This window comes from Ischnura elegans, chromosome 7 (assembly GCF_921293095.1).
Source record: "Ischnura elegans chromosome 7, ioIscEleg1.1, whole genome shotgun sequence".
Lineage (NCBI taxonomy): Eukaryota > Metazoa > Arthropoda > Insecta > Odonata > Coenagrionidae > Ischnura > Ischnura elegans.
The window spans coordinates 110,947,512-110,963,217 of NC_060252.1; the positions used below are offsets into that span (position 1 = coordinate 110,947,512).

Below are 15,706 nucleotides of genomic sequence, written 5' to 3' on the forward strand. Positions count from 1 at the left end.
AAGCATCGTAGAGCAACGGCGTATGCGAAGAAAGGATCGGAACTCTTTCTACTCCCTCTTATGCCGCTATTACCGCCGCAGTTATCAAAATTTCCTTTTTCAATATTAATTGAAAGAGGAAAGTTCGATAACTGTCGAAATTCCAGGCGTACGTCTGCAACACCGCGTGATAGTGTAAAAAGAAATGCAGCAAAATTTTTTTCTTCATAGCTCCGATGCTCAAAATAGGGGTGCGCCTCTTACACACGCTTATACGGTATGTAGTCTTGGTGAATACCATTGGCAAATGGCAAATTCCCACTACCTCGTATGTGTATACTTCGAGAGCCATTCCAGAATTTTTGGATTGTCAAGTTTTCTGCACTAAATAAAGCCTTTAAAAATGCTTCTGTAGTAGCAACAACAAGCTCCTCCTTTGCTTTCTTTGACTGAGTGACTGTGTGTTCAAGTGATAGGTGCTGTTTTGCGGGTCCCCTTTAGAAACTTGAAAAATTCTTTCCCATTTATCGATCCTGAAACATCTAGAATGAGGCGCTTCCTCACCTGAAGAATTAGATATTACATTTGGCCAATGTCGAAATGATTTTTTTTTTGCATTTTAGCTCAGTGGAGAGCCGATTATCTGACGATCCGTCTGCTAATAAGGAGAACCCCCTCTCCTCCTATCCTTTCTGTTCCTTCCTTCCCCGCTGCTAGCGCTTCGTGCTTCCAAATAACCATACGTGTCTATGGATGTCTTCAAACGAATCGAATCGCGCAGTTGACCGCACGGCGCCGTTGACGGCCGCCGTGGTCACTGCCGGCGCCCATTTTAATCCGGGCCGGCGGTGCGCTGTCTACGGCGTGAAATACAGGCAGTGCTACATTGAGGCCACTTTCAGACGAGACGACTCTCTGCCACGCTGTGGGCCGTGCCGTGAACGGCGGCCCGGTCCTAGCCAGCGGCCGTGTTTAAGTCAACGAAATTAACACATTAGACCCACACTCATGGTTTTCCTGCTACAAGTTATCCAATAACGCTGTTTAAAGCATCACGGCGAGTCACTGGAATTACTGCTCGGCATTGATGTGTGCCGGGTGCGTGAGCTTGTATTTTCGCTCTTCCGCGGCCGCATTAAATTTCTTTCCGCTCATTTTTAATTCATAATATCTAATTCTTCAGGTGAGAAAGCACCTCATTCTGAATATTTAAGGATTGATGCGTGGGAATCGAAGAGAGAGGCTGTGATAAATTTATCGGCAAATTCTGGCGGAGAAATCACTACGGTGAGCGATAATACGCGGATGCATTATGCGCGAGACTAAACGAGCCAATTGACCTTGGAATCGTAATGAGATAGAGCAAATGAACGTTGGCAGTGTTAAACAGTGAAGGCTTAGGCTTTTATGACTCATTAGATGTGATATTTTCGCTAACTCACTGAAAATTGCAAAAAACGCGAAATTTTGTTTTTATTTACCGATTTCGCGTTATTTCGTTTTATTTCGCGATTTCACGTTTTGCGAAATTCATGGACCTCTAGCTATAGCTAATGAAAGCGTAATTCTGCTTGGGATAAACTTTGGCACACTCTGGTACACATCACCAGCACTCGTACAAAAAACCAAATATAAAACAGGAGAATGCTGTAGAAACAGTTTGTCTGAATCCGAAGTATCCGATGCCTACGGATTTTCAAAGAATGGCTTTGAAGAATAGTGATGCCAAGATTTTGCTCGGTCATGGGATAGCTGCATTCAAATGGAGGGACAAGAAGGAAGTCCATGTTCTCTCAACTCACCACAAAGATCTAAAAATCAGACACTGCCAAGTCTTTTGTCAAAACAAAGGAATCAGTTGCCAAGCCTAATTTAATATTTGATTGCAATAGGCAAATGAAAGCAGAGGACAGACAAGACAAGCAGTTGCTCTCTTTACCGATAATGCATCACTCTAGCAAAGGTTATCGAAAGGTTTCTTTTTTACATCATGAACATGGTAAGAGCAACTTGACTTTAAAGTGATTACCTTTTGAACAACACATCCAGGAGATAACAAGAGCTATTTCCATAGGAAATCAGATAGAATAAGCCTAGACACACACTACATATTTATTGCAAAAAAATAAATATTTCCCCACACCAATATCGCATGCAAAGAAAATACTCATGAACACAAAAAATACTCATTAACTTACAGTTATTCAGTATGCAAAAAGGAGAGTCGACTTGATATTTATAAGAATATCAGGTAATATGATAATTTAATAATAAATACATAATCACAATAGACTGAAGGGATATGCTTAATAAACCCACAAGATGTTAGTGTAAGAAGTTCTAATAGATTTTCATAGAGGCATATTAGAAAAGAAAACGAATGGCAATTTCACAGAAAATATACAGCACTGCCAAGGGTAGTTAAAAGACAAAATACTTACTGTGAACATTGATTTTATTGGACCAAAAAATATGTAATGATAAACATTACAAAAATGCCTCAGACATCACAAATGTTATTTCAAAGATATTAAAAATGTAAAAAAATACATTAATACAATTTTTAGAATAGAAACAATTTTTTTTAATCCCAAGATTTTCCACAAACTGACATGCATCTCAGACAGCAAAGTAAAACTTCCACACAAACATTTCCCCATGCCATAAAACATAGTAAGTCCAATTCACTTCACATGTCATGCAAATCTGAACCCAATCAACACTTAAGATTTTAAATAGAAAACAATAAAAAAAAACTAGATTCAACATTTGAAAACGACTTTCTACAGTTAAGAGATTAACAAGTGCATCAGTTATCACTAGAATTCTATTGAATGAATTCTGCCAATGATTGGCTCATCGTCAATGGATCACCAGCGGGGCAATTGGCTACGGAGCAAAAGAATAAGGTCTTAAAAGGCATTATAAAACATTTCTCCCAATCACAGGTAGAATGGAAAGTATATCAACAAACACATTGAACACATGCAATAGACAAAATCAAAGCCTTGTGGCATGCACCTGAAAATTTATGGAATATACGAACTCAATGAAATTGTACAGATAAAACAGCCAACTATACCTAGAAAGAATTCGGTGCTCATGATTAGCCTGCTCCCGAAACCTTTCCAGAGCAGCATACTCCTGCTCACTGTAAACACGCACTCGTTCCTCAGTCAACAAGGTTTCCCGTTGTATTGCTTCAGCCAACTGCTGTTGCAATGCTGTGTGCTGAGTTCCTCTGCTTCCTACAATAGTAGACACAGGTCAAGCAAATACATAAGAATATGCACAGTACAAACAGGTTTGACAATGGCAGCAACTTTTACATAAATGAATATAATTTAAAATGAGCAATTATCAGTGGTTAGAGAAAACAAGAAAAGAAATTTATTCAATAATATGATTTTCACGTACAAAGTTTTTTTTTTTTTAATTTTGCGGAAAAGTGTTCATTAATGTTTCACTATTGGATGCGTCTGATTCGAAATAATGGACTCAATTTCAAAGCTAATTCGTGCGAAAAATCCACAGAGAAAGAATCATTCGCCTTGACCGGGATTCGAACCCGGATCCCCCGATTTCCGATCGAGTGCTTTAGCCAGTTAAGCTGCCGAGGCGTCATTCTTCCCTGTGGATATTTTGGGACACTACCGGACGGATTCTTCCCTGCGGATATCCGAAAATATCCACAGGGAAGAATGACGCCTCGGTAGCTTAACTGGCTAAAGCACTCGACCGGAAATCGGGGGATCTGGGTTCGAATCCCGGTCAAGGCGAATGATTTTTTCTCTGTGGATCTTTCGCACGAATGTGCATTGCGGGTGACTCCCGTAAAAGTTATCACCGCAGCTAGTCCCGGTACACTTTAAACTAGTTCAAAGCTAATTGTTTCTGAACACGTTGCTTACAGATGGCGAGAATTCTCATCATTTTTTTCCCGAACGTTCCGGACGGATGACAAAGATTCTCGTCATTTAGGCGTGTCAACCTAAACAATTTTAATGTGTACAACACGTATTCGTTAGTACGTTTTCAGTTGTTGTTCGTTATTCATAATGAATTGATGCATCATACAGTTTGATTGGGTGAAGTAATATTCTAACCATTAGCTTTTTAACCATGTTTAAACCAAAGGCATTACACCCTAATATGCACATATTTCCAATCTCAACACCTCCACCCAGAATCGGCGTTCCTAGGAATTTAAATACCCCGCTACGCAATGTGTTAAAATAATGGTACACGTACAGGGTGTGGAGGACGTAATATTAAAAAAACCATGTTCACAAGTTTCCAATCACATTCATCAATGGCAGTGTTTCGTAAATGACTACTTCAGCTGCTAGCACTTGCTTCAGTGCGTTGCCATGCCATGTAAGTTTCAAGATGGTGACAGCACAACAGAGGGCTTTCTGCAATTTCCTGGCCACATAGTTGATATTGTTGAAATGCAAACAGAATATGTAGCATTGCCGACTGAATTTTTCTAAACTAAAGAACGCAGAATACACCATGCACTTGGAAGTATGACCATAACTAGAAGCATGAAGAAAATATACACGATTGGAAACTTATATAGAGTTTCTTTCTTCTAAGGAACACTATTCCTTCACCCCTCATGAAATGCTAAGACCTCTCCAACTATTTTATCCTCCAACTAAACTTCTTTCTCTTAGAAAATTGTTAGTAGAAGGTTCTGCAATTGTGTGAAGTTTCAGGTGAGTAATTTCCAGGAATTTCACTGTGTAGGCCCACTTCCCTGAATATGTAACAGTTTAAACCAGCCTGGGAGAATGCATCCTTGACTACTAAAGAGCAGAGCTTTTGCTGGTATTTAACGGCCAGCTATTACAGTCAAGTATTTTTTGACTGGCCAATCTTCTTCCATCCACCATGTTGAGTTTGAGTACTACGTCCCTACCAATTACATCTGGTACCATTTTCCCAATCCTGAATGCCCTAACAAAGTGTGCACTGTCATCACTTCAATTAATCCTGTAAGACTAGTTTTGTGCAAGGATGCACCCTTCATGTTGCATAGAAGGTTGGCAATCATTCTACAAAAAGAAAGTAATTACAAGTAATCTATGTGAAGGATTCACAAATAACTTACAAGGAGACATCACCAAAATGATGTTTGGGATCTGGATGCGGATGTTATTTTGTTAAACTACATATATAGTTAAGGTAGAAAAAGTGTCACGGCTTTCTTCCACATAGGCCCAGGTTCGAGAGATATTAGCTTGTAAGGATTTCGCACAGCATCACATCCATTGAGTAATCGTTGCCTCGTATCTACGGTCGTGGCGGTGTGATTTAGGGCGTCAGTCCTCTAACCTGGAGTCGGTGTCCCGAGTTCAAGTCCGAGTGTCGGCAGTATTTTTTCTCTCTTCTAATTTTTTAAATCAAAGTTACATTTTATCCACATTCGTTTTATTTAGTTACTTCGTGATTTTTCTAATTTTATATCAATTTATGGATTTTAAACGAAACTCCGAATTGTGCCTTACCACGCGAATATCTCTCTAATCCGGGCCAATGTGGAAGAAAGCTGAGACCCTTTTTTTACCATATCTATGTAGTTTCAGAAAATATCATCTGCATGCAGATCCCGAACATCACTTTGGTGATGTCTCCTTGTTAGAGGAATGGCAATGTAAGAAAAATTATTAAAACACTTCTTACCATTCCATAAGACTTTTAATATAGCCAACCAGTTTCAACGTATATGGCGTCATTATCAAGAGCAAACACACAATATGTAATAAAAATGTACGAATCATTCGTACACCAAGGAATAATGAGGACAGGTTTTGGGATGAGTGAAAGCTGGGAAGCATTGTTGAGTAATTGCAGGAAGGGGGAAGGGAATAGGGAGAGGACCAATGGTCAGTGGTAACAAAATCAGAGGGATGGACTAGAAAAAAAAGAATCCAAATTTATAAGCAGCTATGAAAAAGGAGGAAATTAAATGTTTTCATGTCGTTTAACAATGTAATACTCAAAGATAAGAATCTAGTTATTTCAAAATTGAATATTCCCCTTTATCATGACTGTTTTGAAACACAGATTCTTTTCCACAAACCCACCTTTCTGATGTCATTACCACTAGCCTTCTCTTTCTTCTCATCTACCCCCCTGCCCCCCCCAATGATTCCTCAACCATCTTTCCCAACCTTCTACTCTTCTCAAAACACTCTACTCCCCTCCTCCTCCACTACCCTCGCTCTATATATGGCTCCTGCATTTTTATAATTCTGTTTGACAAATAAGTATGCTATGATGACATTTTGTTTAAAAATAAGTTGCAAAAACTATTATTAAGAAAAATGTATTACATATTCAGTTGAGGAATATCTAGATGATGCTCTTTAACACTTTAATGTAAATATGTATGTGTATAGGGTAATATACTGTTTGTTATGTTGGTATCTATGTGTATATATTGTATGACTTGACATGCCTTATATCTGGGACATTATTTAATGTACAAGATCTCAGGGAAATTAAGATAATTATAATAAATCAGGAAAAAGTAGCATACCAGAATGGTGATATTGAATGATGAATGTACAAAATAGAAAAGGACCATAGAAATGGTATATATATGTGGTGATCGGAAGATACTCTGCGTGGCGGGAAAGGAGGCGTGACGCTACTTTTCCCACCCTGGGATGCGTGGGTCCAAGGAGCATTTCTGAGAATTCAGACCATGCACTGGGGTACTCTCTACACCCCCCCCTCTTCTACCCCCTTCCTGCCACCTGCACCCCCAGGAACTAGACACATGGGGCAGAAATTGTCCCACTCGCTGGGACAATTTCTGCCCCATGGAACAAGTTCGTCGTTCGGGGACTTCTGCGATTCTCCTTTGGGGCCTTGATGCGGGAGCTACGGTAGACCTCAAACAACGACTAAAGTGGAACTTGAACCGGGTAAGACCAGGACCCCGACCATCAGCACTGCCTCTCCCAACTCGCCGCCACGCAAGTTTGATACCCCAGACTCCAACCTCCATGCGCGCCAGTCACAAATCCCCCCCCCCCTCACGGCAAGTGTAAGGACTGAAGAGCAAACACCAATAAAAGCTGAGTATAGTAACTCCCAAAGAGTATTTGATTCGCTCTCCCTTCGGCAACCTTATCCCCTAAGCACTAAGTAGGTAGAAGTCATCCCATCACGACATTTTGGTAGCAGTTGTCGACCTGTCACGACACATTCAGTATAACACAAGCATGTAAATTGTATTCTTCCATTTTAATTTACTTTAATACTTGGTCTTCCAAATGGATTAGGTTGCCCATCTTTACTGGTCATGCAAAGAATGAGCTGTGAGCTGTATTGGCAAAGATGGACAGTCTAACATGCATGGGAGCCTGTGAATTATTCAACGTTATATTTTACAGCAAAAAATTCAATTTTTAGTGTCACTTGAGAATTTTTGCTAAATTCATCATTTGCTATCCTCCCTACTGGTATTTACTAGCATGAATAAAAAAATGTGATGTTAAGGATTTGCAAAGAAATGAGTGCATAGACAAATACTTTGAGTAGTTGAGTTTTGATGCAGCCACTTGGAAGTCAAAGTTCAGTTCTCATGAAGCAACAGTAGACATGACATATTAAGTGGAAGATAAGGGAAACTTCAATTTTCCACCTGTACCAAACATATTTCCAGTCTAACCCCTTCTCATTAGTGATTTCTATTGACAGTCCCCCTCCTCAGCAACTACTTTATAACGCCTGCTTGACCACACTGTCACCCTAAAGCCATATGAACTGTCAAAAAATTCACCCCATTACCTGATTTCTACGGATGAGGAACGAGGGGAATATCTTTCCCCGAGGCTTACAGGAAAGGGGATGAATGTCACAATTACTCTTATTTCCCTTCTGTTTGACAAACAACCAAGCAATCAGTGATGAAAACATGGCATTTAGATTAATGCTATTGAATGATGATTGTGCAGTCATCAACACATAGATCCATGCAAAATATTTACATTTAATATAAAGTTGAAACTTGATGAATTTATTGCCAAGGAGCGGCTTCAGCCATAAACAGTGACATGAAGTTGATTTTGCTGACACTAAATTGACTTCTAAAAATTGAAATACACTGAACTATGAAATTTCTGCGACACTTTTTAAAAATTAATTCAGACACAATTGACTTAGAATCAAGGGATTTCCACCCAGTTCCAATTCATTAAATTTTCAACACAACTTTAACATGGAGACGAATAAAATATTTTTTTACTCTCTCACATAAGTTATTTTAATTTTATTTAAATTTGTACTGCTTCCTTCACCTCCCCGAGGATGGCTTCAATTACACATGAATGCACAAAAACTTCATCATATATCAATAGACGGTACACGCCAGATGTTAATAGGTGATAACTACACTAAATCAATGACTGATTCACCGCGAAAATAACACCTATGACTTCCTTGTCGTTCAGACTTACCTGAAAATTTACTTGGCGATTGAATGGAAGCAGGAACCGGTTCCTCTGAACCATCAACAACTATCCTGAAGACGGTTGAATATTTATCACTGTTTTTAGCTGCTATGATTTCCTTTGCATCCGACTGCAACGAAAGTCATGGATGGCTATTATCAATCCAAACACAAAACAACACCACAAATCAAAATCGAGGTAAACAATATTTACCATCAATCTTTTGTTCACAATGACGTAACTAGCACCTTTCTCTCTATGAATAGCATGGGTATTCATGGAGCAATTTAGACATTGGTGAATAATCCAGGTCCCTGCATTTCTAAGATGAATCAAGGAGGCTTGTTCCTTGGATATTCGGTCCACTTCAACTTTGCCGACATCCTTGAAAATACGATAGTAGTATCAAGCACTCCCGATATGAACAGACCAAGAGATGAGGAAATCAAAACAAATGATTCTCAATACCTCTTTGAAGAAAGCATCATTTAATTCTGTTGAAGACAGACCCAACTGTGCGACATCTATTTCTGATATGTTTGATCCATTGATACAGATTGATACGTTGAGGCATTTACAGGTGATGAGCATCGCACACTATATCTGGAAAGTCATAAGTTACATTGGTTAACATCAACTGACAAAAATATCACAGAACAACAGTTCGTTCACTTCATTGTCGCAACTCCAAAGAGATAAAATTTATCAGGTGACGCTAATCCGTGATGCTCACAAACAAACCATCCTAACACATTATTATCTTATGATATCTTTACATTTATTAACGTTAATTAGGATCGAAAGTTATTAAACAATCTACACACGACAACACGGGCACCATAGAGAAAGATGAATAAGTACTGCTAATAGTAAGCCTTGCGCGGATAATTCGCATAATTTTGAGATTTTTGTTCAAGATTAGAGATTCAAGAACTCTGAGAAAGATTACCTATACACAAAAGTGAATGATTGAATACTGTTTTCTCGTTTAATTATCACTCTTTCGATCTGGCTGTTACGTTCCAGCGCCACCTACTCCACCTCACGAGCGGCTGGGCTGGCTAAGCAAACAAATTACGCACTCCAGACGCACTTAATTTCTCTTAAGCCGCGCTTCTGCGCCTTAATCTGCTCGTACACACTGTAAAGTACTTCTATATAGCAAAATCAGAATTCGAGAGTTAATTTGAAGTACCAAATACATGTACAGATTTTCACAGCTATTCCCGTCAAAGTTGTCGGTATTAACATTTGTCACATTTTGAAACAATTACACAGAAGACTTGTGAATTCTAGTTACCCTTGAGAATTTAACGTAGAAAACACCGTCAGGCGTAACTTACTTAAATTTGATTTAAGCCTAGTCTAGATAGTGCGCGATGTTCCTGATAAGCGATACAGGCTAACGGTGTGCCGTATAAATTATTAGATCCTTTAGATGGGTTCCTCGACGTCAAGCTGCGTGCTAGCCCTTGGCTTTAATCCAAGGACAAACTTTGTAATAGGATGCTAAGTTTTGTAAATAAGTCGGGCTTCCCGGTATCACGATGACCTTGAATTTCGTCAACTTTAAGACAAATTTAAGCATATTTTTCATTAGTCTCTCAAAATGTCGGTGTTAAGGAAATAATTCAAACTTCATTTTATCTCGGGTAAGAAACATTCGAAATCTGTTGAACTGACAAATAATTCCGGATCTTATTAGTCAGAATAAAGATAGTAATGAATTTAAGTACACCAAGGTCTATTAAATAGGTAAATAATCTGTATCGGGGTTGTTATGAAAATAATTTATACCTTAAAATTGGCATACATAGCAGCAACTTGCTGATCAATAATTACCAATGACTAGCACAGTCAAATAACATAATATGTACACAACATTACATGATTTATAAATCTGATCTCTCCAAATACAAGCCATGTAAATAAACCATACCTAAATCAACCATTCAATTTAAGATCTACATCAACATAATGGTGAACTACAACATGTTATCTCATAAAAGTAACACAAAATTTTATTCATTTCATTCATTCAACAAACTTCAAAATGTGTTGGTATAAGTAGATTTACAAAAAAACTGTCATAATCTTTTGAGGTACACAGACATATTTAATAAATTAAATATACATACATGTAAAAGAATTGAAGTAACTATATTAGGGCCAAATATTTTACTGTGATTTGTTTGCCAACTTCAGCTTTCTCCCACCTACACTTGATAATTACAACACTCGTAATATATAATAAATATCAAATCAAAATCATGACTGAGGTCATTTCCGACTAAATATAACACAATGTCAGGGAATAACTTATCCTTATAATGATGTCACTAAATCCATTACAAGTCATACTCGATTTACATTACATGATATCATTTTAATCACAGCAGTACACAATAATAAGTCAAAATGCAATACAATTGCTTCACATTAATTTTTCACAATGGTAATAGGAGTTGATTTTTCGATTGTATCAGCTCAGAATGTGACAGTATTTTCAAGAATTTCCAAATGAAAAAAACAAAACAATCACAGCCTTTTATGCCATCTTACCTATTGGTGATAATTTGTACCTAACATATTACACTGATTGCAGCCCATCCATAACATCTTCTGCCTCTTCTCTCAAAGTTTCCACTTTTTCAAGCAAAATTAACTGAAATATAAAATATTAAAACGATAAAATTCTCCTTCAATCAAAAGAAAAGATAAAATTTTCGTTGCACACAACATCAGGAAAGCTTCTGTAACCATCTTGCAGACAAAATAGCTACAAGGTACTCTGTAATGTAATTTTCTCTAAAGTTGCACCAATCACAACAGAAGACTTCCTTTATTTTTATGATACGCTAGCCAGCTACAAGTTAGCACCAGATACCATGTAAGTTTGCATAGGTTTGACTTTCACCACAAAGATATCCCATGCCTTCATGCCTTTACTGTCTACAATAACCACTTCAGCCACCTGTTCTTGCAACATACTTCCAAGATGCAAGAGGTGGCACAAACCAAAAGCTTGAGGGTATCCCTGCTTCAAACCCTAACTTAAAGAATAGTTTTTTTTACTTTTTCAACACTTGTTACAGACTTACATGGCACATCAGCTACAATTTTGCTTGGTAGAAATTTCCAGTTAACAATGAAGTTTAATGCTAACATGCTACATCTTTTAGTATTGCTTTGAAAATTTGCAGTAAGATAGATAGACCTTTGGATATCACACTGTTAAAGGCAAGGCATGTCATAGACACTCCTTAAGAATGAATCCCAATTTTTTCAGCACAATAATTCCTTATGATTTTAGACAGGTCATTAATATTTTCAGAGTGGTTAAGTACTCAGAAATATTTAATACACAGTAAAATACTCAAGTAAAAGCAATCTGATTTACGATTACTTTAGCGGTAATTTGCACTTGTAACAATTACTTTTAACAAAGTTCAATTTTTATTTGTAATTTACTCCTGGCGGTGAAAGAGTTTAATTTCGTTGTAATAATTACTAGCTCATAATGGACAAAAACTTTACTCGCTCCAAGGTAAAATTTTTGAATGAATACATTGGGGTGAGGAAATAGTCATGTTAAATGACTTTATCCCTCTTAGAATCAGATTTGATATACTTTAAAACATAAAAATACCGATGGTAAAAAGAAATACATGAGTAAAAATGTGTTATAATCCTTTTTGAATCAATACAAGCTCCATTTTTTTTCCAGTTTGTGGTGTTTTGAGGACTCATACCTAAACATTGAGATAACCTCATTACTGGTGGTTAAACCAGTTACGGTGACCCTAAACATCCCGCAGGAGTACAAGAGAATGAACCTTGGGTATTTACCGTCAACTGTCAGGTGCCTACAGCGAGAGCTTAAAGAGAAAGCTAATGTCACTGGCCTGAGCTTTAGCAGGCCTTAAGCTAAGGCATTACTGTAAGGTGTGTAAAAGAGGTTCAAAAGTACACTTGAAGAAGAAAAACTTATGATCATCAGACCATACTCCATCACTTAAGTTTTCATGGCTTATTGGGAATGCAAAGAGCAGAGCAGGAAGGAAGTTGTTTGCAACTCCAGCCCATCATTAGCTGGCGAAGCTTCCATTGAGAATTTTATTGCAGAGGTGGGCAGTGGCGAGGAAAGGTTTTTTTTTCAATCTTCTCTCGTTTCCCAAGCTAACGAAATTATAAAAGTCACAGTTTTTTCCAGTTTTTTACGGTCTAAATGTCGTAAAATTCACGGTCTGTTGATAAGCCAATTTAGGCAGAAATATTGATCACTGCCGGCACGTTACTTAAAAATTTAACAAACCTCACAGGCAATGTGAATACAAACGCAGCAATGAAAGTGCTATTTCTCATGACATCACCTATATTAAGCAAAATTAGAGCCAGCCTAAGGTTGCAAGTGGGAAAATGGATAGAGCAGGGTGGCAGGGAAGTGGAGAAGTGTCTGATTTTCCACCAGGGTTACCAGTCTTCCAATCACAGACTTAAGGTCAATGTGTCATCATGACACACGGAACAATAATTGCACTTCAATTATGTATACGTGTGAAGATTAATGCATGGACAGAGTCTACAAGTGACTGCCCTTGAAACATGATCAACATATCGATTTTTCTCACAAACTGTCAATAGGGTAGTTTCCTTCATCAAAGAAAACGAAAGGCATTGATTGCGATTCATTACCCACCATTAGTATATTCATAATATACAAATTATTTGGTTTTAGAAATACAGGTTTAGACGAATGGCAATGGCCAATTTTAACTGCATTTGAAAAAGTCCAGATTGGCGCCCATGCGATTCCACTCCGCGTGATGTCACAGTGACCTAGTTTCTATACGAGTACATAGGAGTTTTACATTGTCTGAGATTACCAATGCATGCATGAGGCACAGAGCTCAGGGAAACATGTCTTAATAATCACCTATTAAAACTGCCTAAGGTCGGAAAGTTTCCTTAGTTTCATAAGGTATTAATAATCCTTATTTAAGCCAAGTGCTACCAGCCAGCATGGTACATACTCGGCTACCTGCTAGCAACCTGCGTCGTATCAGCGCTCAAAGCTTCGCCCCAAGGTCACCTCACTTGCTGCAGTGGGAACCAGAATGACATCACACGGAGTTTTCCCATCATTCCTACTTAGCTGTCGCATTTTTGCGCAATATAAAATTTTCACTTTTCATTTAATTGCGAAAAATAGATATCGTCCTTAAAAAATCTAAAAGCGTGAAATGCGTACTCCAGGAGTAATAATATTTCGATTTAGGCAATGAAAAATTATAGGAAACCACCCTATTGTAGTTCTACAATTAAGATTGAGTGATTTTTAAGGTTTAATGACGAAATTCTCCGATCGAGCAATCTTGGACCTTGACTTTTCAGGGGCCAAGGAATTGATTGCTCAAACCATCATTTTCTGAATCACTGCTCCTTTTTCCATCATTCCTTGAGGGATCATTCCTTGAGGGATGAAAACTTTTCTGAAAAAGCAAATCATTCCAACAGCACATACGAGTTTGAGGAAGTATGACTACTTTCCTGAAAATGTGAGCTCCAAAAGTGAAAATGGCTGCATGTCGTATTGAGTTGTGATGAAGAAATTGACCATTTTCTCGGTTAGCAGTGCAAAATGCATTGGAATCAATCAACAAAACTGAAAAAACATATCCATAGCAGGCTTGTTAACTTACTCCTCAAATTATCAATTTTTGTGGCCACCGACGAAACATGCCAATTTTCAAATAGTGATGGAGAACAAGGACAACATTTGTAGGCTATTATATGTTTTTTCCTGTTCTATTGATAATCCATATCTTAAAATGTGGTAGATTTTGATTGATAAATGAAAAGCTAAAAAGTTATGGCATTTTTTGTGATATTGTGGCATTAAATTTTGAGTGCATCCCCTTGAATTCAGCACTCCAAAAAACCACTATCAGCTTAATAAATCAAAACCATTCCAATGCTTTCCAATAAAAGAATACATATGTATGTACATGACACTGTATACCTACTCTGCAGGTAAAATTAATAAAATACTTGAAATATGAAATGATGATGTGCCCCTCTGATCCATCAGTTCCATCTTTCACTCACTAAAAGGTACAATTTTGCAATTAATTTCGCTCTTCTTCTATATTATGTACCAATTCTGGTTATAAGATAACTAAGCCATTATCGTGCACAAGTAGGTTTTCTACATGCAATGAAATATCTGGATTGAGAAGAAGCAAACTGTATTCTCATATACATAGCTGAATCTCCATGTTGATGCAGATCACAAATTTATCAGGTGCCGCTAAGAATTAAGGCTCGGGGGGGTTTTAGGCGCAAGTGATACTTCGGCGTGTGGGGGTATTGCATACCCGCCAGGGTAAGCAGGAGAAGCGGGGGGCCTCCAGAAAAATTTAAGAATAATGGTTCAAAATGGCGAGTTTTATGGCTTTCTGAGGGGTATTTGATTAATCCTAACACCTTGCTATAAGTAATAGTGATCCAATTAAGTAAAATGGATTAAATTTAAAAATTTCTCTGAGCTCTGAGAGGGGGTTTTATCCCCCAAACCTCCCCCCCCCCCTCGCTGTGCCACTGTCAGGTGCAACTTGGGATGACTTCCATATATGTATCATGCCATCGCTGGAGCAATAGAATAACTCATTGTAACGGCTGCAGAGGAAATACGAACTTTGGAGGGTTACCTATTCATGTATGTACCAAGTAATATGAGAAATCAAGTGCTCAAGAATTAAGGAGTCATGCAGAGATACCTTGGATGGGGATACATTGGTGAGGTTGAACACATTCTATGGGGGAAACATATTTGTTCAGCTTTAAGCAGCACAATACTTATAGCTGACAACAGCAGTGATGAGGTTAGGCCTTAGCCTGCTAATCTTGTGATTATAGGTTCATTTAGCTCCACGGTGGGTACTTAATTACCCACGGCATTTATGTATGTCACATTCTGTTTGACTAGTCTCTAAACAACTTGAGAAAAACAACAGAATTGTCTAAGAAGAAATATTTTTAAGTGGCTATTTCATGTGCCTATTTTAAAATTTTTAGTGCCTAAATGTCCTTAGCTATGCCATAAGTTAGAACTTAGGAGACTTGTAGACTTGATGTACTAGTGGCAGACATTTATAGATGACTGCCTCGGAGATTGCAATAGCATTGTCCTTTTGTTCCCTTCTAACTATGTTAGGTAGTGTAGCGGTAAGGACCGGAGCCGGCCCGACGCATCATTT

At 38.0% G+C, this 15,706-nt stretch overlaps 2 protein-coding genes across 6 annotated transcripts in view; both read right to left on the bottom strand.

Annotated features, from left to right (window-relative positions):
• LOC124162890 overlaps positions 1-9,928 on the bottom strand; it is a 30,556-nt gene extending 20,628 nt beyond the window's left edge. Inside the window, exons 1-5 of one of the 5 annotated variants that reach the window (XM_046539587.1) lie at positions 9,791-9,928; positions 8,916-9,050; positions 8,661-8,831; positions 8,454-8,577; positions 3,062-3,227 (exon numbers count right to left, since the gene is read on the bottom strand). In XM_046539587.1, coding sequence (XP_046395543.1) covers positions 3,062-3,227; positions 8,454-8,577; positions 8,661-8,831; positions 8,916-9,038 — 584 coding nt within the window. In that variant the 5' untranslated portion in view covers positions 9,039-9,050; positions 9,791-9,928. Of the gene's footprint in view, positions 1-3,061; positions 3,228-8,453; positions 8,578-8,660; positions 8,832-8,915; positions 9,051-9,180; positions 9,205-9,271; positions 9,364-9,396; positions 9,509-9,790 lie in introns of those variants that run through there. The other 4 variants (XM_046539586.1, XM_046539591.1, XM_046539589.1 and 1 more) reach the window with 4 other exon arrangements.
• Positions 9,929-10,222: 294 nt separating this feature from the next.
• LOC124162888 (helicase POLQ-like) overlaps positions 10,223-15,706 on the bottom strand; it is a 39,240-nt gene continuing 33,756 nt past the window's right edge. The window contains exon 15 of the mRNA XM_046539584.1: positions 10,223-11,112. Within this exon, the coding sequence (XP_046395540.1) occupies positions 11,038-11,112 (75 nt within the window). The 3' untranslated portion in view covers positions 10,223-11,037. The remainder of the gene's footprint in view (positions 11,113-15,706) is intronic.